Raw genomic sequence first — 24,570 nt, 5'->3', positions numbered from 1 at the left:
TTCTGGTGGGCCCTGACCCACAGGAATAGTACAGGGGAAAAGGAGAAGATATAACCGTCCGCGCCGTCACAGTCATTGGCCCGCATCCCTACCCTTGCCATGACGCATATGCACTCACAGTCGTTTCATGCACACCTCATTCTAACCCCCCCTATCTTTTAACCACACCACTCCACACAGGCATTGCCCATACAGCATGCTCACAGTGTACTTACCTGTTTGTCTGGAGGACCGTAGAGTAGCGTGTACTGGGGGAGGACCCCATCCACTAGTTTGTCCAACTCCTCCGTGCTGATGGCAGGGGCCCTTTCCCCAGACACACGAGCCATTGTCTCTTCCAGACTAAGGTCACAGCAGCACTTGCAGTGTAGGTCCTCTCCTGTCGAAGATCAGGTATCAAGTGATTGAACAGAGAGAAAATGGCGGTCACGTCGGCGGCGGTGCATACCGTCACCGCCGGAGTACATCGTCATTGGCTCCTTGGACCCATAGGATCCAATGGTAACCAATGCGGTGTGCAACGCCAGCACAGTTACCTCAAATCTCCTTGTCCCACTTTACAGGTCAGGCAGTCGCCATTTCAGGGGGCCACATGGCATTATTTTGGACTGCGTCACACATATCTAGGCCTTGCTTAAACACTAATACAGGCATATGTCGATGTGCTACATTTTTCTAATTAAGCTGTGTTTACGTACCTCAGAGTTGGTTGACCCTCTGCTCGCTGTTCTCTTCCATAGGCACCGTCCGCTGGGGCATGTGAGGAGATGGCGGCATCCTCTGGTGTAGACCGCTTGTGGACCTGTCGACAATGGAGGAGCGACATGTGATCATCACCTATAGACTTGATCGTACCACAATCCTGGAACTGTGTGCCCAGTTGGAGCCAGACCTGATGTCATCTATCCGCCATCCCACAGGAATCCCCCCTCAAGTGCAGGTGCTGTCAGTACTCCATTTCCTAGCAAGTGGGTCTTTTCAAACTACAGTGGCCATAGCATCAGGGATGTCCCAACCTATGTTTTCCAACGTGTTGTCCAGAGTGCTGTCTGCCCTGCTGAAACACACGCGGAGCTATATCGTTTTCCCTCAGGTGGAGGATTTGCCTACAGTGAAAGGTGATTTCTATGCCCTGGGACATATCCCCAACATCATAGGTGCCATTGATGGGACACATGTGGCCTTGGTCCCCCACCTGCAGGAGTGAACAGGTGTACAGAAACCGGAAGAGTTACCATTCGATGAATGTGCAGATGGTGTGTTTGGCAGACAAGTACATCTCCCATTTGAATGCCAAATTGCCACTGGCTCAGTGCATGACGCTTACATTCTGCAGAATAGCAGCATCCCTTATATGATGGGGCAACTCCAGAGGCACCGTGTGTGGCTATTAGGTGAGGACATGGACCCTATACAGTGTGACTAGGTGTCTGGTTCTGGGGATGTCCCTATGAGTTAGTGTGTGTCTAACAGTTGTCCCTCGACATTTGCAGGTGACTGGTTACCCCAACCTGTCATGGCTACTGACCCCAGTGAGGAATGCCAGGACAAGGGCAGAGGAACGCTACAGTTAGGCCCATGGGCGAACTAGGAGGATTATAGAGCGGACCTTCGGCCTCCTGAAGGCCAGGTTCCGGTGCCTCCATATGACAGATGGTTCCCTATTGTACTCACCAAAGAAGGTGTGCCAGATCACTGTGGCCTGCTGTATGCTTCACAACTTGGCTTTGCGATGACAGGTGCCTTTTCTGCAGGAGGATGGTCCAGATGGAGGTGTTGTGGCAGCTGTGGAGCCTGTGGACAGTGAAGATGAGGAAGCTGAGGAAGAGGATATCGACAACAGAAATATGGTTATTCATCAATACTTCCAGTGAGACACCTGTAAGAAGACCACACTGCCTGCTACATCTGATTTAAATCTACTACCTCTCATCTGTCTGTCATTTTCACCCTGTGTATGGTCACTGAGTTGTCACTTTCCCTTACGATTTCAGAGATGTGGGTCCCACTGTGTGACATCTGCTTTGTTTCCACATGGACTAGAGATGTGTGACATAGGTATGTTGACATTACATTGGATATAGCATTTTTCCACTGTTATTGCTAATACACATTTTCAAAAGCACAGACAGACTCCTGATTGATTTGTGATTTAAGGGTGTTTATTGAAGTGCTAATTAGTGGATGGGTGGGTAAAATGGTCAGGGGTGATGGTGGAGGAATGTCCATGGCAGAGTCCAGTCTATTAGTCTCACAGGTGCATTGTCCAAAGGGGCATAGGAAGTGGAGCTGGGGCAGTTGATGGATGGACAGGTTGACAAAGTGGGACAGAAGGATGACAATCAGGGTGGTCTCATTTCTTGGCGGGGGTCTTGGCGGGGGTCTTGGCATTGTTCCCTGTCTTTGTCCTGGATCTCAGGGACCGCTTGCGGGGTGGTTCTCCATATGCAGGGGTGGGGTGCTGGTGTGGTGGTCCTGTGGCGGTGCCTCCTGTCCACTAGCGCCGGCGGAGGTGGTGGGCAGTTCATCATCCAGGATAGTGTCAGGGGCCCCTTGTTGGGCCACAGTGTCCCTCCTGGTGTTGACGAGTTCCTTCAGCACCCCTATAATGGTGCCCAGGGTGGTATTGATGGATATGAGTTCCTCCCTGATCCCCAAATACTGTTCCTCCTGCAGCCGATGGGTCTCCTGAAACTTGGCCAGTACCGTTGCCATCGTCTCCTGGGAATGGTGGTATGCTCCCATGATGTTGAAGAGGGCCTCGTGGAGAGTGGGTTCCCTGGGCCTGTCCTCCCCCTGTCGCACAGCAGATCTCCCAGTTCCCCTGTGTTCCTGTGTCTCTGTCCCCTGAACCGTGTGCCCACTACCACTGCCCCCAGGTCCCTGGTGTTGTTGGGGTGGTGGGTTAGCCTGGGTTCCCTGTAGTGGTGGACACACTGCTGCTTGACGTGTCCTGGGGACAGAGGTATGGGCCCGCTGGGTGGGTGCTGCGCTGGTGTTTCCAAGGGGGACAAGCTCTGTAGTGGCCTGTGCTAGTGTTAGGGGAACCGACTGTCCCGAGGTCCCAGATGGGCCGGGCTGGTCATCTTGATCCAGTTGGACAGAGCTGCTGTCATCAATGTGGGCCTCCTCTGTGGGTGGAGTGGACACGTCTGGAACCTCCTGTCCGGTGACGTTGGGTAGAGGTCCTGCAGGGGTGTAAAGGCATGATTATTGCATCTGGTGTGCCATGGTGTGCAATGGGTGGGTGACCTTGTACCACAGTGCTTGCATTCCTGTGTAGGACCTTGTGTGATAATGGTTTAGGGGGGGTGTATGGGTATGTGTAGTGGACATGCATCGGTGATGGGTGTCCATGCTTTGGTGTTACATGCACGGCTTGGGTTTGGGATGTGTGGTTTGTGATATTGGTACATACGTGAGGAGTTGGAGTGATGGGGGTGAGGGCAAGGGTGGGGGTATGTGATAGCATGCATGTGGGTGGGGGATGAAGTAGTTAAAGGTTTGACTTACCAGAGTCCATTCCTCCTGCTACTCCTGCGAGGCCCTCAGGATGCAGTATAGCCAAGACCTGCTCCTCCCATGTAGTGAGTTCTGGGGGAGGAGGTGGGGGTCCGCCGCCAATCCTCTGAACCGCCAGGTGGTGTCTTGAGACCACAGAACGCACCTTCCCCCGTAGGTCGTTCCACCTCTTCCCGATGTCATCCCTAGTTCTTGGGTGCTGTCCCACTGCGTTGACCCTGTCGACGATTCTTCGCCATAGCTCCATCTTCCTAGTTATGGTGGTGTGCTGCACCTGTGATCCGAATAGCTGTGGTTCTACCCGGGTGATTTCCTCCACCATGACCCTGAGCTCCTCCTCAGAAAACCTGGGGTGTCTTTGCGGTGCCATGGGGTAGTGTGGGTGATGTGTGGGTTGCTGTGTGTTGTGATGTGTGGGGTGATATTTAGAGGCGTGTTGTGTGAGGTGCATGGATGTTGTGTGAGTGATGGTGTTGAGTGCTTGTGTGGATGCTATTTTAGTTTCTGGTGGTGTCTCTCTCTGGCCTTCTGTCGCAATTGTTGTAGTAGGGGTTTGTGGGTGTGTGTTTTATATTGTATTGGGTGTGTGGGAGTGGTGTGTGTATTTCGAAATGTCCAATGTGGTAGTGTTTTGTAAATATGTGTGTATTTTGAGCACAGCGATGTGTACCGCCAATGGAATACCGCGTTTGAAAGACCGCCACGTGGATTCCTGGGTCGTCATAGTGTGGGCGTATTCCTGTTGGTATGACGGTCGAGGTTTTGTTTTCGCCAGTTTATCACTGACCTTTGGTGTGGCGAACTTGTGTGGGTGCCTGGATTTTGGAGGATTCCGAGCTGTGGGTCATAATGACCGTGGCGGTATTCCGCCACGGTGTGTTGGTGGTCTTCTGCACAGCGGTAAGCTGCTTTTACCGCCAATGTTGTAATGATAACCTTTGTTTGTTTTTAAAAGACTTAAGACACTTTATATCACTTTTACAGTGATATCTCAACATATACTTATTGCATTTTAATCGTTATGACCTACATTTACCCAGATAAATATTATATATTTTTCCAAACACTGTGTGGTGTATTTTTGTGGTGCTATATGGTGTTATTGTATGATTTATTGCACACATACTGTACACATTGCCTTCTAGGTTAAGCCTGACTGCTCAGTGCCAAGCTACCAGAGGGTGGGCACAGGATAATTTGGATTGTGTGTGACTTACCCTGACTAGAGTGAGGGTCCTTGCTTGGACAGGGGGTAACCTGACTGCTAACCAAAGACCCCATTTCTAACAGTAACTATAAGAGTTGAGATTCACATCTAAATCTAACTTCTTGCTGGTCATCAGGGGAAGAAATCTAGGTCTCACCATCATTGTATTTTTCCTAAACTGGGACTTCTGAACAGGGGGCACAGGGATTAAGCACAGGTCACAATTAGCAAGGCATTTAGCAGGGAGCTTAGTTGGGAGGTCTCAAGGTTGCAGTGATAGTATTTTCTATAATTATTGAACTGATGGACGCCTGGTCCCTAATAATATTGCCAGTTTTCAAGGTAATAGTGGATGTCTCGCTTAAATGTGCAATGGTGTGCAGAGGTTTGGCAGAGAAAGAACTTTATTAAGGGCAAGGGCAATCTTGGGAAAGGCCAGCCATGCTGATGATAGGTGCTCTAGCAAGAATTTAGGGATGTTTCAAGTCTCTTAGATAAATCATTCAGGAGTTTTAAAACCTGTATTTTGGACATGGGAGTTGAGGAGAGAGGCTTACTTGCACATTTGACAAGTCTTCCACAATATTGATGGGATAGTGGAAAGGCTTTGCACCTGGAAAGGTTGGTGGAAGAAATTTGCAGAGAACTGGGGTCTGTAAGCTCTTTTTCCCAATGCTTTTCCTAATTCTCCTCTCTATATCTCTGACTTTCCCTAATTTCTCCTTTTAGGACATGGAAACAAGGTGTCATAATGTGATTGGTAAGGAAAGGTCTAGAACACATAATTCAAGTTCACTTGATGATCAGGGCAATAGATTATAAAATAAGGCCTATGATTAACCAAAAACATACAATCAATTTGGTTGTCACGTCATGTCATGTGCAACACAGTGACTGTAATGCCTTCTTAGGCAAATTTTATGGCTCACTGACATGGGCGTCTGCAGAACCTTTTTCTTGGGGGGCTGTACTAAAGCAGGCAGGGTAACACTATGGCAGCTGTAGTGTCATGCTGCACTGTGAGCCTGCACACCAGGCTGTACCTAGATCCGGAGGGCTGCAAGCACCCTATCTTGTCCCCACAGCACAGCAGCCCATGTTCACCTATTTGGGAACTGGGCCAAGAGTGAAAAGATTCCTTAAGATAGAGGATGCAGAGCATCTTGAAAGCATTACTCAAAAGAAGCCCGGGGCAAAAAAAAATTTCTTTAGAGCAATCCTCATATGTATTCACTCTGAAACTGCCAACGCATGTTTTGCGATATCCATTACTTCCTTAGAGCCTAATATGTGTTTCCAGAAAGTCACAGTAGGCATCAGACAGGATTTTCTATCTTCAGAGTGTATGGTAAAGGAGGTAAAGAAGTTGTATTTAAAATACTAAAAAATACAGGGGCATATTTATGAAATAAATCACACAGCGTCACCTTGCTTTGCTGCACTATGTGATAGGAAAAGTGCAGGAATGCACTGTATTTAGCATATGTCATATTCCTGTCTTTTCCCAGGGCTGGCGCACAATGTGCTGACTAGCGCCAATGCAGACACCCTTGGACCATGGTGCAATGGTGTCTACATTGGAAGCAGGATTTTCTTTGTGCAGGATGAGTTACCTTCCTGCACAAAAACAATCATCTGAGGCATTTTCCTGTTTCTGTGTGTGCTTTCAGAATGGAACACACATAGAAAGAGGAAGTAATGAGGGGAAATACCTCACCTTTAGAGGCAGAGCATTTTGACACAATCCCAGGTCTACCACTAATGGTAAATCTGGCAATGCACCAAAATCCACGGCTGGATGCCATGGAACACCCAAGCTCCACCCATGGAAGGCCTTCCTAGGGCACAGTAATGCAACTCAGCGACGTGCTGTTTTGCGTTACTCTTCATTTATTAAGGCTCACAAACCCACGCAAAGTAGCCTTACATGGCTTGATAAATCTAACTTAAGAGTTGTGTCACTTTTGCATCCCATTTCGTGGTACAAGTGTGATGCAACTCTTTAATAAATGTGCCCCACAGTGTATTTACATGGGTGTGCAACAGAGTAACTGGCATAGTGCAGCTCCAGGAAAAGTATATCAGTGTCCAAATGATGTATTGTGAGGTGCATTTTACTGGATTTTTTGATTGTTGAGGACTCTGCTTATGGTAGCTGTTAGACCTGGCATCCTTGGAGTGGTCTCCCCTAACTTTTTGCCTCTAATTCCCAGGTTGTTGCTGTGTACTGGACTCTGTTTTTGCTGTTTTGTTACTCTGGGCACTTTACCACTGCTGACCAGTGTTAAAGTGCAAGTGCTCCCTATGTGAAATTGTATGTGTAATTGGCTTTCATGGGCATGGGCAGTGCAGGGGCCCCCAGGGGTGCCCCGGTGCACCCCTTCCGCCAGCCTTTCCCTGGCGGGGATACCCGCCAGGGAAAAGCTGGCGGCTGAGGAATCATTATCCGAGGGGCAGCACCGCTGCCCTGTCGGATAATGATTCCGACCGCCGCCAGGCTGCCTGACGGAGGCAGCCTGGCGGTGAGTGAGGGCTGCCGATGGCAGCCCTCATGGGGTTCTTTATGTGGCGGCGTGGCCTGCCATGCCGGCTGGCGGGTTTACCCGCCACAGCCGGCATGGCGGGCCACACCAGCATGTTCAAAATGACCACCATAGTGTTTAATATGAATGGCGACCACATGGTCCACCATATTTCAAACGTGGACATTTTACATTTCCATGTTAATTTCTCTGCTAGACTTTTATCTGAAAGTTAATTAGTTGCCATATGGTAACTTCTGTGTCACTAATATAGTAATAACATTTTATCTCTATCAATGGCAGCGACCTTTTGCCACTGGCACATGTCGGATACACAGTTCCAGTATACAGTCTCCTCATGGCACTTAAGTGTCCTCTCTTTGCGCTGTGGTGGGGTCCAAAGTCCTGTTGTTGGTGACTGTGTCTCCCCTGTGCCTGTTATTGGAATCAAAGTTAAAACTGAGGTTCTGGCACCCTAGGAGCCCCTTAAAACTTAGTTTAGGAAGCATTAAGGATGTGGGGGCACGGGCCAAGGGGCTACTGGTCCCTGCTGCTAGTCCACCTCTGAGGTGATGACATTGTTTGGGAGTACATCACTTTTCTACCCAGAACCCTCTAATTCCAAGGTTTGCCAACATGGCGGAACCTTTTCTTGGCTGTACTTGACCTCCTAAAGATGTGGCTATCCTCTTGGAGGTGTACATACAGCTCTTGAATAAGTAATTTCATGCCTGGACAAGGCGGGAAGGGCTTTGTCCTTGAGTGAGGGAGAAGAGATTCCATATCAAGAGTGGGGAAAATCTTTGAGGCTCACCACCTTGATCACTGTAAACACTAGCCATCCTGGGAGGGCGGAGGTGTGGCCTTCTCCCTGCCCAGGTCCTTTGTCTCTGTCCTGGGGAAGTGCTAGCATAACCAGCAGGAGGGCAGACTCTTGTCTTGGTGGCCAATGGCTTGGGGGAGCCCGCCAAGGCAAGAAAGCTGGCAACTTGGTGGACATCCTCTAAGGACTCCACCAGGGTACATGCTAGGTAACCCTGGCACAAGAAGAGTGTTCAGGCTTAAAAAGCACAGTGTTTGACACCAAACATGGGGGAAATTGGTAGGGCCATCATGGAACTAGACAGCTGGGGGCTGCCCTGGTGCCAGCCCATGTTATCCTATGGACCGTTGGTCACTTGTGGTAGCATTAAGCTTTAAATGCTATCACAGGGTCATATATGCTTGTGCATATATGTCCTCACCAGTAACACATTGCACCCTGCCTCCTGGGCTATAAGAAGCCTGCTTTGGGGTTGACTGACCTGTACTATGAGCTGTGAAGGGACCCTGCCTGCACCTGGTGTGGGCAGAGTCAAACTCGATCAGACAAGCTGCTCATTCAGGCTGACATGACAGCTCTGCAGGCTTTGCTTTTACTCGGACCAAGCAGGGTGGCAGCCCTGGTGACCGCTTTACCATCCCTGCCCTGGCTGCCACTGGTACCATTTACTAGGGTCTTAACGGGGTGCTAAAGTCCTTGGCAATTGGGTTTATAAAATCACAGTACATTTTAAGAGAAAGAGTACTGGCACTGAGGCCTGATTAGCAGGCCTCAGTGCACTTTCAGATCAAAAACGGCAGCATAAAGCAGCAAAAAGTGGGGAGTGACCATCCAAAAAGGGGACTTTAAAACAGGTGTGTTTCTCTTGGTCTGCCATTTTCCATTGACATATTTCAACACATCAATCCTGCAAACATTCACTGGGGGGAAATTCAGTCAAAGAGGCTAAAAATGGAATGCTGTAAATATACGTCCCAAATATTATTCCTCATCCCTGGAGCATTTTCCATGCTTGGTAAATACATCATTCTGCGCTGCTGGTATTTAGCACATGTAGTTCATACCAATACCGTTCAAGATCAAGCTCATAGTCTCATAAATCAAATATGCATTATACAAGATGCTGAGCTGGATTAAATCTAGTTGTTCATACGTTTTGCAAATGAATCTAAGGATCTAAAAGATATAAACATTTTGAATAAATGGAGAAGTAGGTATCTAAGACACAGAAATATCACTTTTTTTGCGGGCTAGACACTTCATGTGTGTGCTATTTTCCTGTACTCATGACTACATTTGTTAATTGGCTCTGGTGTGTTCTCTTAAGACCAATGGGCACTTTGGCCCTTAAATAGAGAAGTTAGGGGGGAGTGTGTAAGTAGCTCATTTTACCCATGCGGTAAGCAGAATCCAGCATATTTAAATAAATGGTGTACTTTACAGTGATGTGGTGTTACTGTATCAAAAAAAATCAAAATGTCATTGTCTAATTTAATATTAAATTTAATTCCATGTTTATTCGTTGAAATGATAGAAATTGCTAATATTGGCATTAACACAGTTTGCCTTAGAATCTCTGAATGACCAACTTTAAAGGTGGCTGAACTCAATTTTTCTTCAGTGCTTTAGCATTTCGAACCATAAAAGAACTGAGCCACTTGGAAGAGCTGAATGTGTTATGAAAGGTTTTGCTAATGTTAATCTCCCCTACCCCCTTGTTACATCTAGTGCTTGCTTTGTAAGAAAATAAGAAGAGGACCTTTAGGTTTTTCTTAGTAGACTCCTCCGCCCTTATGGAGGAGCCGCCCCTGTGTTTGTTATCATCACTACTTCCTCCTTTGTCACTATTTTCCTGTCTTTTGCTTGTTCTTCCTTCTCCCTTTCTGGTTCTTTCTCTGGACCAAAGTCTGACGCTACAAATAAGCTCAGTTAAGTAAGCACAGGTCACACCAGATGACCAGAGAGTTACCCAGGGCAGAGGCGGTCTCGGGTGGATGCCTGCTCTGAATGTTCTCTAGATCTTAGGGTGTGGTTGAGTTTTCAAGGCGGGGTCAATCTCTTTAGTGTTCGCACACATTGTCCGACCTCCCACCCGCGTGCGCTTGTGATGCTCTTGAAAGCACCTTTTGTGGCTTTGAAGAGCATGAACAACTGAGAGTAACATTACTTCTGGTTCCTGCATCTGGGTTCTTTGAATGTCTTTTATGATCTAATTCTGCACAAAAGGCACAGGAACAGAATCCACAATTTCTCTAAACATTGACCAAAGAAAGGGAGTTGAAGTACATCGGTATGTTTTGATATTACTAAAGCGCAAACCTAGCTGGCTCGCAGCGGAAAAGCAGGAATGAAAGGTATAGTACTGAACTTTGAGTGATATTTTGCAATCTCCCTCCCATGGCCCAAGTAATTGATGGAGTTGTTGGGAATATACAGATCCCACAGGGCTGAACTATCCCACAGGTACCCACATCGACCTTGAGGCACTACTTTGAGACAGAAGAGCTATCTAGCTATGTTAGAAGACACCTGGTCAGAAATCAGACAGCAGCACTTTCTTCCACACCGACAGATCTTGCAGGCAGTAGTTTATAACAAGAAGAATTTCTCGCAGGTTTGACAGATATTACATGCATTACTATTTTTTATTGGAAATTATATTGCATAGGTGTTGTAAATTGCATTGGTACACACGGGATAGCTAGCTCTAAAATGGCACAGAAAGCACAGGGGTTTGCTTTAGACTGAAGACCTGTGTCTTGGTTACATTGTACTTACAAGCTCAGGCCTCAGACAGCAGAGCCAGATCACAGAGATCTGTGAGTCTCGGACCTTAAACAGCAGGGCTACCCCTCGGGTGACTCTGCTCCATAAACCATGAATATTTGATTATAAGATTTGTGTAACGAGTGGAATGCTGATACCCGGCCCAAGTCAGTAAAACTGGGAACTTCTCATTGAAACCCAAACAATGAAACTTGCCTGTATTCGTTATTTAATAAATACTGCATCGTGAATGTTTATTATAGTTATTCCCAAAACTTTCTTGCTTAGTGCTGAACCTTAATGCGTGTCCTCTCACACTACTACCTGTTATAACAAGACATACACTGCAAGTTAAATGAGGATTTATTGCAGGAAACCAACCCAAGATAGGATCCGTGCTCCGTCAGCTTACAACTCCTCACTCTCCCCAACCGCCTTTCTCTCAGAACCTTAGCGTCTCCAAACTCCAGAAGTAAGTCCTGGAACACAGGGACAGCAAGGTTCCAAGTATGACTCACTTAAGCATTACAACACTATCCTTGCCTCTCTTCCCCTAGTTTCTCTTTGTTTTTAACTATCTCCCACAACTGCCCTCCTTAGGTCAAACGTGCCAGTGGGAGAGCGGCTCTCTCTCTCTTATGGATGTATTTTTTTCACTGCTCTCTGGACTTTTAATATTAATTATTTTACACCCAACAACCCGGTAAAACATTTTAACTCTCTGTCATAACCTTTGTGTCAGTTTCTCTCCCAAAATCTGCTCCTCTCTCTCCCTCTATCTGTCTACATGTGGGTGAGTCAAACTATTTTTCCTACATATATTCTCTTCTGAATATTTGCATTTTTGTCAGAGGGGTGTCCCAGATAACACCTGGGAGCAGAACATGATGCACGCCAGTGAATGCGTTATTAAAGTGAAAAAGAGGGTGCTTTGGAAAGGACTGAATTTCACAACAAAAGATCCATCACAGACACAAGCAGATTAAATACAGCTGTTCAGTTCTAGATTCTATCATCTAAAATTAGATGGCAAGGAAGCACCATCGAAGAATCATGCGCCCTGAGGCCTTCAGTGATATTTCAGTATTATGATATATGTTTCCATACCATTGGAATATTCTGTGCGACACAAATCCCTGGATTATAACAAAAAATAACATTACAGATGGAGCCATGCTTATTTTAATAGAAGTACTGTACCTCTACTAACGCTCACGCTAGCGCAAAACAATTTACACTACTCACTAAAATATCTCACCCAAAGAAAATGCAGATCAGAGACTGGTTTTTGCTGCACCTGGACACCGCAACAAACTAAGGAGCAAAGTCCAGGCTTTTTCACACCATCAAATGAGTACATTAAACAAGAGGCAAAACATTCAAGACGAAACACGGATGTACTAGAGAAATTCCAAAAGGCTTAGGTTTGCAAGTCAGGATTGAACTAGAGGTTCCTAAGGCAAAATAATGAAGACGCAAGAAGAAATACGTGCTGTCACCAATAGGTCTGTCTGGCTTTTTGAGATATAAACCCGACATATTGGCTCTGGGACAGCCGTCTGGCGAAAGCAGCACATAATCTGTCAGTCACACAAATGTTATCAGTGGCCCAGTGACTGACTGTATTTGCGTGGCACACCAAAGGGGCATTCCTCTAATCTTTGGCAGAGCATACTTTTCAATCAATGTATTGTGCTTTAAAGTTAACCATTGTACCTTACAGTAAAGAGAACAATATAGTACTTTATGTAGTGACAGAAAGTGTGATGATTTACTGCATTGTTTATGTGTAAAGTAGTCCTAAATAGATCCCAATATAGGCACTTCCTAGAAGGTGGATGTATACAGCCAATAGCATAATGGTGAACCTGTGATAGGTCTTTGAGCTGATCTAAGCAAACTAATGATTTGAAGGGGCTTGGCCAGCCCTAAACAGACTACATGAGGCGTCTCAAAAGAATGCAGAATTAACTAGAAACATACAAATGGTGACATGCTCAGTTGGCACATGAGAAATGCAGAGAAAGTCAATGCAATTTTTGTTATCACAAGTGGCAAATCAGTATACACGTATATCGGTGCCAGCTCCAGAGCGGTGCGACCGGTGCATCATATCATATAATGATTTTAAAGCAATACAAATGCCACCATAACTCCGGTGATGAATGTTATGATTGGAGAGAGATCGGAGTTATGAGGGTCACTGTTAAAGGGTGGTAGTGAGGCAGTCTGTGGCAGAGCTGGTCATTGATGGGAGGGGCAACAAACATTGTGGCACAGGGCACCACCAGCGCTAAGGCTGGCCATGCTTAATATGTTCTTTATTTATTTATGTTCTTTATTTCTTAAGTGTTTCTGTATCGGCTTCTGCAATTATAATGTCATTGAAGCGCTTTCCTAATCCGAATGCTTGTTTTATATTGTTCAGGGTGTAGCACTGATTCTTTGCCTGTGGTTCTGTGTTTTGTTATGGTGTGTGGTTAGAATGCATTAATAAATGTCCAGTGGAGTAAGGACTCATTTTGGGTAATGTGCATGTAAAATGAGTTTGATCCTACTAAAGAACCTTGTAGTGTTATAAGCACTCAAGAGTGTGAAAAAGCACTATGGACCAGATTTACAAGGCCCTGGAGCCTCCTTGCGCCACACTAGCATCATTTTTTTTTATGCTAATGTGGCGTTATGAAGGCCCTTTCCCCGTGCCATATTTACAAAGTGGTGCAGTGCTTGCATTGCACCACTTTATAATCCCCTGCACCACATTATGCCTGCGCCAGGGAAATGTGTGCAAGGGGGACGTTCCCACGCAGGGAGGCCGCAAAAGATGTAGCAGTGAAAGTGACAACATTTTACTGCAACATTTTTTCAATCATTTTTAACGCCTGCTCAGGGCAGGCGCTAAAGTGACAGGCCCCTCGTAACGTATGGGCCTCCCTGGTGCTTTGCTGCACTAGCGTCATTATTTATGGCGCTAATCCAGCAAAGCGCCACAATAGCGTCATGATTTATGACACTATTGTGGAGACAACCGCCATGGTACACTGTATTGTAAATACGGTGTAGCCATGGTGTCGTTAGCTGGAGCAGGGGCAACGCAAAAAAAGTGGCGCATCGAGACCGATCCACCACTTTCTTGTAAATCTGGCCCTATTCCGTTCCCCATTGAGTTAAGGGCTTTGTTCCCCATAGCCTGGTTGATGGTGATTGTTTTCTAGACAGCATTACCAGTGACATAAATGTGTGCATGAGGGTGTTTTAGCTAAAATTGCATGAATGGCTCAGTGATATTGCTGTGCGTTCAAAGGTAGTGCCAATGAGCTAGGAGCCAAATGGACATTCATGGCACTTGAATAAGGAGCAAGAGATTATACCAATTTGACATAGAGCAGACAGAAGTAGACAAACCAAGCTGGCACCGTTATTAGGGAAACCCAAGCAAAGGGAGGCTTTCACAAGGAGCAATCATAGAAGGTCATCACTAGGATGTTCTAACAATTCATGGACAGCTCATCTAAAGGCAAATCATGAGTTTTCAGGGTTTCCTTGGAGCAGGCGGCAAATGGGAGCATAGACTTTTTGGAGGCATTTTCTGCAGGTGTCTTGAAGTTGTGATACTGGAGTACTTACCGTGTAAAGGGAAGTGTTTGCTAAACTCTCCTTCCAGATACACAGAGTAGGTAATGTCACGCAAAGGTAGAGGTTACATCACTGGTAGCTTTACTCCAAGTCCTGGGGCTGGTGTCTGTGGGTGCTGAAATATTAGATCCAGACCGAATGGATCCTGTAATTTTAATTCCATGGACACTGGAAAACTCCCCTCTTGACATCCCTCTTCAGGCCACTCGTAATGATGGACTTCATTTGAAAATCATTTTCAATTTGGGTAACTTTGGGAATGTAGCTAGATTTGTGTGAAATAAAAATGTTTGGATCAACAAGTGTGTTGTACAAATCACTTTCTGTTTGTCAGTGCAAAGTATTTTGTCATTCTTAATTTCATTTTATGGATGAAAGTTAGTTGTCATATTTTCTCAAATGTAGACATTGGGTAGAAGACCAACTGACAATATCTGCAGGGACAATATGAACTATTTATTTATAGAAAAAGGGGTCTTAAAACCAGTAAGATCTAACTCAGTTATTGCTGCAACCCTCGTTATGTTCCTCAGCAAATATGGGTGCACACGGTTTATATACAGTTATACGTAGAAGGCAAAGGCTTAACCATGTCTTTAGTAACCCATGTTCATCCCATGCCACACTCTGATAGCAGGAAAAGAACAGTGTTAGCTATTACTGGTATTGGTTTAAACAGTGGTGATCCACTATTTATTTGCTGACCTACATATCTACTAGAAGCTAGGATGTCATTCAAGGTTCTGTGCACAGCTCACAGAGCTGTTTTTAGTTCTGTCAGTTTCTTCGTGCAGACGTGTATCAAGAGATACCTTACTCCCTTGCCTCTTTATGATAGAAACTTTAATCTCCTGAGCATGTCCTGCTTTCATAGACAGGAGCAGGTTGTTCGATCTTTCGCTGTGCCAGTCCTAGCACACAGGACCTTCAGACCACTCAATTAAGGAAAGTTAGTGGCGTGTTGCCTTTCTGTAAACCTCATTTGGCCACTTACACAGTTGCTTAAGTTCACAACTGTTTCCTGCTCAGCACCATGAAATACCGCGGTCTTTGCATTTACCTTATCACTAGCTTGTAATCTACCAACGCCAACAAGGTAACTACAGGCGTAGCATTGTAAAGCATTGGTTTCTGGTTCATTGTCTGATTATCACCAACGATACTTAGCGATCTACCTTTAGGAGGCTAATCCGCTGACTTTTCTTGTGTTTTTAAGTTTCAGAGTATGTAATTGGAGTTGCTGCAAAAGAAAGATGGATCTCAGAAAAGATACCGATTTTTCAAGGTGTGACGATCCAACAAGGGAATTTGCATAAGAACGGTAAGAATGTAGGGATATTTGAAAACATTTGTAAGAAATGGTACACGTACCCCAAGATTTATGATCTGTTTCAGGTCCTGAGCTCGCCCCCCACGACCGCAGCACCAACCTGCTGCCTCCTGCCTCTGTCCCCTGACCACGCTGCTGTTTGCGTGTTCGAGGCCCTCCTCCACCCGCAGGCATCCTCCTGCGCCTCATCCCTGGGGTCTAGTGGGCTCTGACTAGCTTCACTTGACCCGTGTGCCGCTTTCCGCCGTCCCGTAAGTGTTTTTCGTTTTTTTCGCTTTTTTCAGCGCCTCGCCGCCGGCGCTTCTGCCCCCTTTGTGCCCCCCTGATTGCTGTCTCCCCGATCGTATATTGTGCCATTTTGTTTTTCTGATTGTGTGCTTTTCTTATTGTAACTGCTTGTATTTTGCTCGTTTTCAGTGTTTTGCCCCTTGTGCGCTCCCCGTTCCCTGCCGCTGCCTCCCAGCGGCCCCGCCCCCCTCGCGCCCCCATTTGCCGCTCCCTCCCGCCTCCCAGCTGCTCCTCCCTCCCCCCTCCCTTCTTAATGGCTGGCGCTGCGCGTCGCGAGTGAGCGACCTCTGACCTGTTTCAGGTCCTGAGCTCGCCCCCCACGACCGCAGCACCAACCTGCTGCCTCCTGCCTCTGTCCCCTGACCACGCTGCTGTTTGCGTGTTCGAGGCCCTCCTCCACCCGCAGGCATCCTCCTGCGCCTCATCCCTGGGGTCTAGTGGGCTCTGACTAGCTTCACTTGACCCGTGTGCCGCTTTCCGCCGTCCCGTAAGTGTTTTTCGTTTTTTTCGCTTTTTTCAGCGCCTCGCCGCCGGCGCTTCTGCCCCCTTTGTGCCCCCCTGATTGCTGTCTCCCCGATCGTATATTGTGCCATTTTGTTTTTCTGATTGTGTGCTTTTCTTATTGTAACTGCTTGTATTTTGCTCGTTTTCAGTGTTTTGCCCCTTGTGCGCTCCCCGTTCCCTGCCGCTGCCTCCCTGCGGCCCCGCCCCCCTCGCGCCCCCATTTGCCGCTCCCTCCCGCCTCCCAGCTGCTCCTCCCTCCCCCCTCCCTTCTTAATGGCTGGCGCTGCGCGTCGCGAGTGAGCGACCTCTGACCTGTTTCAGGTCCTGAGCTCGCCCCCCACGACCGCAGCACCAACCTGCTGCCTCCTGCCTCTGTCCCCTGACCACGCTGCTGTTTGCGTGTTCGAGGCCCTCCTCCACCCGCAGGCATCCTCCTGCGCCTCATCCCTGGGGTCTAGTGGGCTCTGACTAGCTTCACTTGACCCGTGTGCCGCTTTCCGCCGTCCCGTAAGTGTTTTTCGTTTTTTTCGCTTTTTTCAGCGCCTCGCCGCCGGCGCTTCTGCCCCCTTTGTGCCCCCCTGATTGTTGTCTCCCCGATCGTATATTGTGCCATTTTGTTTTTCTGATTGTGTGCTTTTCTTATTGTAACTGCTTGTATTTTGCTCGTTTTCAGTGTTTTGCCCCTTGTGCGCTCCCCGTTCCCTGCCGCTGCCTCCCTGCGGCCCCGCCCCCCTCGCGCCCCCATTTGCCGCTCCCTCCCGCCTCCCAGCTGCTCCTCCCTCCCCCCTCCCTTCTTAATGGCTGGCGCTGCGCGTCGCGAGTGAGCGACCTCTGACCTGTTTCAGGTCCTGAGCTCGCCCCCCACGACCGCAGCACCAACCTGCTGCCTCCTGCCTCTGTCCCCTGACCACGCTGCTGTTTGCGTGTTCGAGGCCCTCCTCCACCCGCAGGCATCCTCCTGCGCCTCATCCCTGGGGTCTAGTGGGCTCTGACTAGCTTCACTTGACCCGTGTGCCGCTTTCCGCCGTCCCGTAAGTGTTTTTCGTTTTTTTCGCTTTTTTCAGCGCCTCGCCGCCGGCGCTTCTGCCCCCTTTGTGCCCCCTGATTGCTGTCTCCCCGATCGTATATTGTGCCATTTTGTTTTTCTGATTGTGTGCTTTTCTTATTGTAACTGCTTGTATTTTGCTCGTTTTCAGTGTTTTGCCCCTTGTGCGCTCCCCGTTCCCTGCCGCTGCCTCCCTGCGGCCCCGCCCCCCTCGCGCCCCCATTTGCCGCTCCCTCCCGCCTCCCGCCTCCCAGCTGCTCCTCCCTCCCCCCTCCCTTCTTAATGGCTGGCGCTGCGCGTCGCGAGTGAGCGACCTCTGACCTGTTTCAGGTCCTGAGCTCGCCCCCCACGACCGCAGCACCAACCTGCTGCCTCCTGCCTCTGTCCCCTGACCACGCTGCTGTTTGCGTGTTCGAGGCCCTCCTCCACCCGCAGGCATCCTCCTGCGCCTCATCCCTGGGGTCTAGTGGGCTCTGACTAGCTTCACTTGACCCGTGTGCCGCTTTCCGCCGTCCCGTAAGTGTTTTTTGTTTTTTTCGCTTTTTTCAGCGCCTCGCCGCCGGCGCTTCTGCCCCCTTTGTGCACCCCCGATTGCTGTCTCCCCGATCGTATATTGTGCCATTTTGTTTTTCTGATTGTGTGCTTTTCTTATTGTAACTGCTTGTATTTTGCTCGTTTTCAGTGTTTTGCCCCTTGTGCGCTCCCCGTTCCCTGCCGCTGCCTCCCTGCGGCCCCGCCCCCCTCGCGCCCCCATTTGCCTCTCCCTCCCGCCTCCCAGCTGCTCCTCCCTCCCCCCTCCCTTCTTAATGGCTGGCGCTGCGCGTCCACGCAGCGGGCGCGCCGCTGGCGCGCCGGAGGCACGCCAGAGGCAAGCCCGTCTGCGCCCGTCCGCGCCTGGACCGCGCCCAGCGCCACACCCCCTGGCCCTTGCGCCCCCCGCATCCGCTACTCGATCAACGAACTCCGCGCCTTCAACCCCGGCCCCTCCACTGAATGCTACCGGGCTTCCCCGAAGCACACTAAAGGACCTTTTTCCTGCCGTACCTGCAACTTCTCCTGCATCAGAACGACCAATCCAACTACGAAAACATCCAACCCCAACCACCTGAACTGCATCCTCATCAACACCCGCTCCGCACGAAAACACGCCATCGAGCTCTGGGATTTGCTCGACACCACTGCTCCTGACGTGGCTTTCCTGACCGAAACCTGGTGGAACGACTCCTCGTCTCCGGACATCGCCATCCCGGACGGCTACAAAATCACCAGAAGAGATCGAACCAACGGAATTGGCGGCGGAATAGCCATCGCTCACAAAGCTACCCTCAAAATCCACACCCACTCGGACGACACCCTCAGGACAGCCGAACACCTCCACTTCCAGATCCACACGGACCCCAACACGACCCTCAGAGGAACCCTCATTTACCGCCCTCCAGGACCAAGACCCCCCTTCAACGACACCATCGCCGACCTTGCAAGCACCCACGCCCTCGCTGCCCCGGATTACATCCTCCTGGGAGATCTGAACTACCATCTGGAAAATGCCAACGACGTCAACACCGCGTCACTGACCTCCAACCTCCTCAACCTCGGTCTCCGCCAGCTAGTCAACACACCTACCCACATCGCCGGACACACCCTTGACCCCCTCTTCACCTCTAGCAACCACATTTCCTTCAGCCACACCTCCGAACTCCACTGGACTGACCATCACTGTGTCCATTTCACCTATAAGAAAACCACAGAGCAACACCGCATCCAGCTACCTCCCCACCGCCGCTGGGGCAAAATCACCCAAGAACAACTGACCAGCACCCTCGTCAACAACCTTCCACCCGACGCAATCGACCCGAGCACAGCCGCCATCAACCTCCATCAATGGATCCTCGACTGCGCCAACACCCTTGCCCCTCTCAAGAAACCCACCACCACCCAAGGAAAGAGAAAACCAGCCTGGTTCACAGACGATCTCACCACCTCCAAAAGCAACTGCCAGAAACTCAAAAAGAAATGGATCCAAGAACGCACACCCGACAACCTCGCCGCCCTCAAAAACGCCAACCGCGAACACCACCAACGGATCCGCACCGCCAAGCGCCCACTTCACCGAACGCATCAACAACAACGCCCACGACTGCAAAGAACTCTTCGGCATCGTGAAGGAACTCTCCAATCCGAAAGCCAACTCCAACGACATCCCGCCCTCCCAGAAACTCTGCGACGACCTCTCCACCTTCTTCCACCAGAAAATCACCACCATCCACGACAGCTTCATCACCGGTCCACCGCCAGACCCCACCCCCGACGTCTCCTCCCGCGACTGCCGCCTCACCGCCTGGACCCACGTGGACGAGGCAGAAACCATAGCAACCATGAACACCATCCACTCAGGCTCCCCCACGGACCCCTGCCCCCATCATGTTTTCAACTCAGCCAACGCCACCATCGCCCCCGAACTCCGCAAGATCATCAACCTCTCCTTCACTTCTGCCACCTTCCCGGACAGCTGGAAACACGCAGAAATCCAACCCCTCCTCAAAAAACCCAAGGCTGACCCCAACGACCTCAAAAACTTCCGTCCGATCTCTCTCCTCCCTTTTCCAGCGAAAGTCATCGAGAAGATCCTCAACACTCAGCTCACCCACTTCCTCGAAGACAATTCCATCCTGGACCCCTCACAATCCGGATTCAGACGAAACCACAGCACTGAGACCGCCCTCCTCGCCGCCACAGATGACATCAGACATCAAATGGACAACGGCGAAACCTCAGCCCTCATCCTCCTCGACCTATCAGCCGCTTTTGACACCGTCTGCCACCGCACCCTACTGACCCGCCTCCAGGAAGCCGGCATCCAAGATAAAGCCCTCCACTGGATCTCATCCTTCCTCTCCGACAGAACGCAGAGAGTCCGTCTCTCCCCTTTCCGCTCCAAAGCCACCAACCTCATCTGCGGCGTCCCCCAAGGATCCTCCCTCAGCCCCACGTTGTTCAACGTCTACATGGCCCCCCTCGCTCAACTGGCCCGCCAACATCATCTCAGCATCATCTCCTACGCCGACGATACCCAGCTCGTCCTCTCCCTGACCAAAGACCCGCTCACCGCCAAAACAAACCTCCACGAGGGACTAAAATCCATCGCCGATTGGATGAACAACAGTCGCCTGAAACTCAACTCCGACAAGACGGAAGTCCTCATCCTCGGACGCACTCCCTCGGCCTGGAACGACTCATGGTGGCCCTCCGTCCTCGGACCCCCACCCACCCCTGCCAGCCACGCAAGAAACCTCGGCTTCATCCTGGACTCCGCCCTCACCATGTCCAAACAGGTCAGCGCCGTCTCCTCCTCCTGTTTCAACACCCTCCGAATGCTCCGCAGAATCTTCAAGTGGATTCCAACAGAAACCAGAAAGACGGTGACCCAGGCCCTCGTCAGCAGCAGACTTGACTACGGCAACGCACTCTACACAGGCATCCCAACCAAAGACATCAAACGCCTCCAACGTATCCAAAATGCCTCCGCCCGACTGATCCTCAACATACCCCGCCGAAGTCACATCTCCCCTCACCTAAAGGAACTCCACTGGCTCCCGGTAGACAAGAGGATCACCTTCAAACTCCTGACCCACGCTCACAAGGCACTTCACAACACCGGACCCTCCTACCTCAACACCAGACTCCACTTCTACACCCCAACACGTCAACTCCGATCCGCCAACCTCGCCCTCGCCATCGTACCCCGAATCCAGCGCAAGACATCCGGCGGCAGATCCTTCTCCTTCCTCGCCGCCAAGACCTGGAACTCTCTCCCCACATCCCTTCGCCAGACCCAGGACCTCCTCGCATTCAGAAGGCTCCTCAAGACCTGGCTCTTCGACCGCTAAACCAGCAGCGCTCCCCCCCCCCCCCCCCCCCTCCCCCCTCAGCGCCTCGAAACCCTGACGGGTACATAGCGCGCTTTATAAATACTATGATTGATAGATTGATTGATTACCCCCTAAGAAGGTTAGTTGAAAGTGTGAATTTGGCCGGAACTCCAGCCTTCAAGGCTAACGCCAGTCACCAAATTGCACCATTTCCGCAGGTGGAATGAAACATTCCCCCAACCCCTAAAATCTTTTTAGTGATTCATACTTAGAATTATTTCAGGGCCATTTCCTTAGTCTTCGAAGGCAGTACTATGATTTTTTAATTAGAATATTTTTCTATTGACTATGGAGGAATTTAACTGAGTAACCATTCGCCCTTTTGCTTTCTTTAATTATATCTAAATTTAAAAAAACAACCTTCATGGTTTGTAAATGAATCTTGTCCTGTGTGGATTTTCCAGTGTGGATTTTTCTATGTGTGTCTTCTTGCAATTCAGTGCCAAGGGCCCTCGTCCTTTGGAACTCAAACAGCCCAATCCGATCAGTAGGCTTTTTATGGTAAAAAGCACTGAAGACTATCTGGCACCAGGGGGTAGGGAATATATAAAGCAGACACATGTTGTCTTTATCATATTTGCATCATGTGTGCAGTTTGTTCACCTAGCAAGAACAAATGCGCTATCTAAACCCACACGCTGAAGCTTCTGCCTCTTTTCCCACCTTTGACTATGTTGTGACTTCACAAATCGAAGCAACATATATTCTTAAATCGAGCTGAATGGCAGAGTGTCTTGACTATAATATAAATGCAATTGTGTGTCTAAAACACTAAACATGTCAAGTGGTTGTTCCAAGGACTTTGCCCATTGACCAAGCTTATGTCATTCGAGGAAAGGAGTACTGATTTGCAAAGGCCCCTGGAAGAGAAATTGTGGGTTATGAGTGATATTATTCTCAATAAGGTACATAATAGAAATTTGTCAATCAAACACAATATTAATAAAGTAACCATGAGTTATCAGTCTTTTTGCTTCTTGTTTGCAGGGAAGAACTTGAAGGGTGCGGCATCATTGAGTTGCTTACTATGGCTAATCAAACCCCAACCAGCACCAGCACCTCAGAGGAAATGTGGTCTGCTGATGCCCATGGCTGGTTTGACAGGCCTGGCGAGGAGGATCACACGCTTTTACTCACTCTGAGGTGCCTCTCTCTCGTCTTTTCACTAATTGGCTTGCTTGGGAATGGAACTGTACTGTGGTATCTTTACTTCGGAATTCCATCAAACCAGTTTACTGTCTACATTCTTAACCTGGCTCTGGCAGACTTGACGGATCTCTCCAGTTCATTCATCACTCTGCTCTATGTCTTTGGCCACCCGCGTGGACAGCACTCTTCTGCCACAGCTAGGAATGTACTGCTCACCCTCAGGCTCTTCCGTATACTAGGCTACAACACCAGCCTATATCTCCTTGCGGCTATCAGTTTAGAGCGGTGCGTGTCTGTCCTTAAGCCCATGTGGTACAAATTTCAACGCTCAAGGCACCAGTCAGTCATAGTGTGTGTCATGCTCTGGGGACTCTCCTGTTTGATGACTGGACCCGAGTTCTTCTTCTGTGATGAGGAGATGTATGAAACTGAGGATTTTCAGTGCTCTGCAGTGCTGATAACATCATTTAGCTTTGGTTTCATCATTGTTGCCCCACTCATGGTGATTTCCAACTTGACCCTAATTTGCAAGATAGGTTACAGCTCCCAGCAGCACCAACGTCCAAAGCTGTACATTGTCATTGTCATATCTGTACTGTTCTTCCTCATCTCTACCTTACCCCCACGCATCCTAGAACTCATCCTCTACTATAAGGTTCTTCCACCAAGGAAATTGTCATTCTTCAGTGCTCAACATGTCAGCATGTTCTGTTCAACTATTAACGGAAGTGTTGACCCTTTCATTTATGTTTTTGTTGGAGGTCTTTGGAAAAATAGAGGGAAGGGTCCCATTCATGCGGCTCTCCATAGAGCCTTCAAGAGTGAGCCATCCATAATTGGGCATGAGGAAAAGAGCAACATAAGTACTTTGTACAGATGAAAAAACCTTCCATTCCTCACAAGTCATGGCAGAAAGCAAATGTACCTGGTTGTAAAAATAACAGTCAGAGAAAACAGTATGCCCTGCCAGTAGCAGTGCATATGGTCAATAAATTATGTTATTTGAGACTTATGCACTAATAAGTAAACTCACATCCACCTGTTCATTGATCAAGTATAAAGGTCACATCCCATGTTAGCATCATACTTTAATGTTGAATGAGCAAAATAAACCATAACCTGCCTTTAAAACATTTGTTTGCTGTGACTTTTGTTTTTTCAAGACTTTTCTATATTTAACTCATATGTTTTATCTATTCCAAACTATCTCTACAGCCTTCAGTCATACACAGCTGGATTTAGCAATAGGACCTGGACTAGACCACATCTTGTATCCCACCTCCCATGTACTAAATCACCCTGCACATGTACTTCAACTTTCGACCATGAGCAGTGATGGTTGACTGCAGGATCGGGACAGTGGCCAAGTCATGTTTTCAATGTACCCAACCCCATGCACATTCCCAGTTTTCCGTCTCTGATGAGGCACGAGACAAGGATGCTCTCTTTCCCTTTTGATATTTGCCCTAGTGTTTGAGCCATTGGCGGTCTGGCTCAGGTGTGACCCCCTGTTCAGAGGGCTGAAATAGAAAAGGACTCGGAGGATAGGATTTCCCTTTATACTGATAATATTTTACTTTATATCTCCTATCTTGTTCACACTCTTGACAGAATCATGCACATCCTCACCTTGTACCATCAGCACTCGGGCTATACCATCAATTGGTACAAATCCCTAATTTACCTCTTTCGTGGAAATGTGCCACACCTGCCCCATGGTTGTGTGGCTAGCATTGGGGAGGATAGCTTTCACTGCTTGGGGATCTAAATAACTGTTGTCCCTAAATTCTTTCATGCCTGTAACCTGGAGTCTCCGATCGGGCGCCTACGGAAAGATGTCCTCAAATGG

At 48.7% G+C, this 24,570-nt stretch overlaps 1 protein-coding gene across 1 annotated transcript in view; it reads left to right on the top strand.

The window, feature by feature from the left end:
- LOC138288434 (proto-oncogene Mas-like) overlaps positions 1-23,838 on the top strand; it is a 53,520-nt gene extending 29,682 nt beyond the window's left edge. The window contains exons 2-3 of the mRNA XM_069229983.1: positions 15,693-15,797; positions 22,560-23,838. Of these exons, the coding sequence (XP_069086084.1) occupies positions 22,600-23,601 (1,002 nt within the window). The 5' untranslated portion in view covers positions 15,693-15,797; positions 22,560-22,599 and the 3' untranslated portion in view covers positions 23,602-23,838. The remainder of the gene's footprint in view (positions 1-15,692; positions 15,798-22,559) is intronic.
- The last annotated feature ends 732 nt before the right edge of the window (positions 23,839-24,570 follow it).

The sequence above is a fragment of the Pleurodeles waltl genome, chromosome 4_1 (genome assembly GCF_031143425.1).
Source record: "Pleurodeles waltl isolate 20211129_DDA chromosome 4_1, aPleWal1.hap1.20221129, whole genome shotgun sequence".
In the NCBI taxonomy this organism is placed as follows: Eukaryota; Metazoa; Chordata; class Amphibia; order Caudata; family Salamandridae; genus Pleurodeles; species Pleurodeles waltl.
This window is presented reverse-complemented; position numbering and strand designations above follow the sequence as displayed.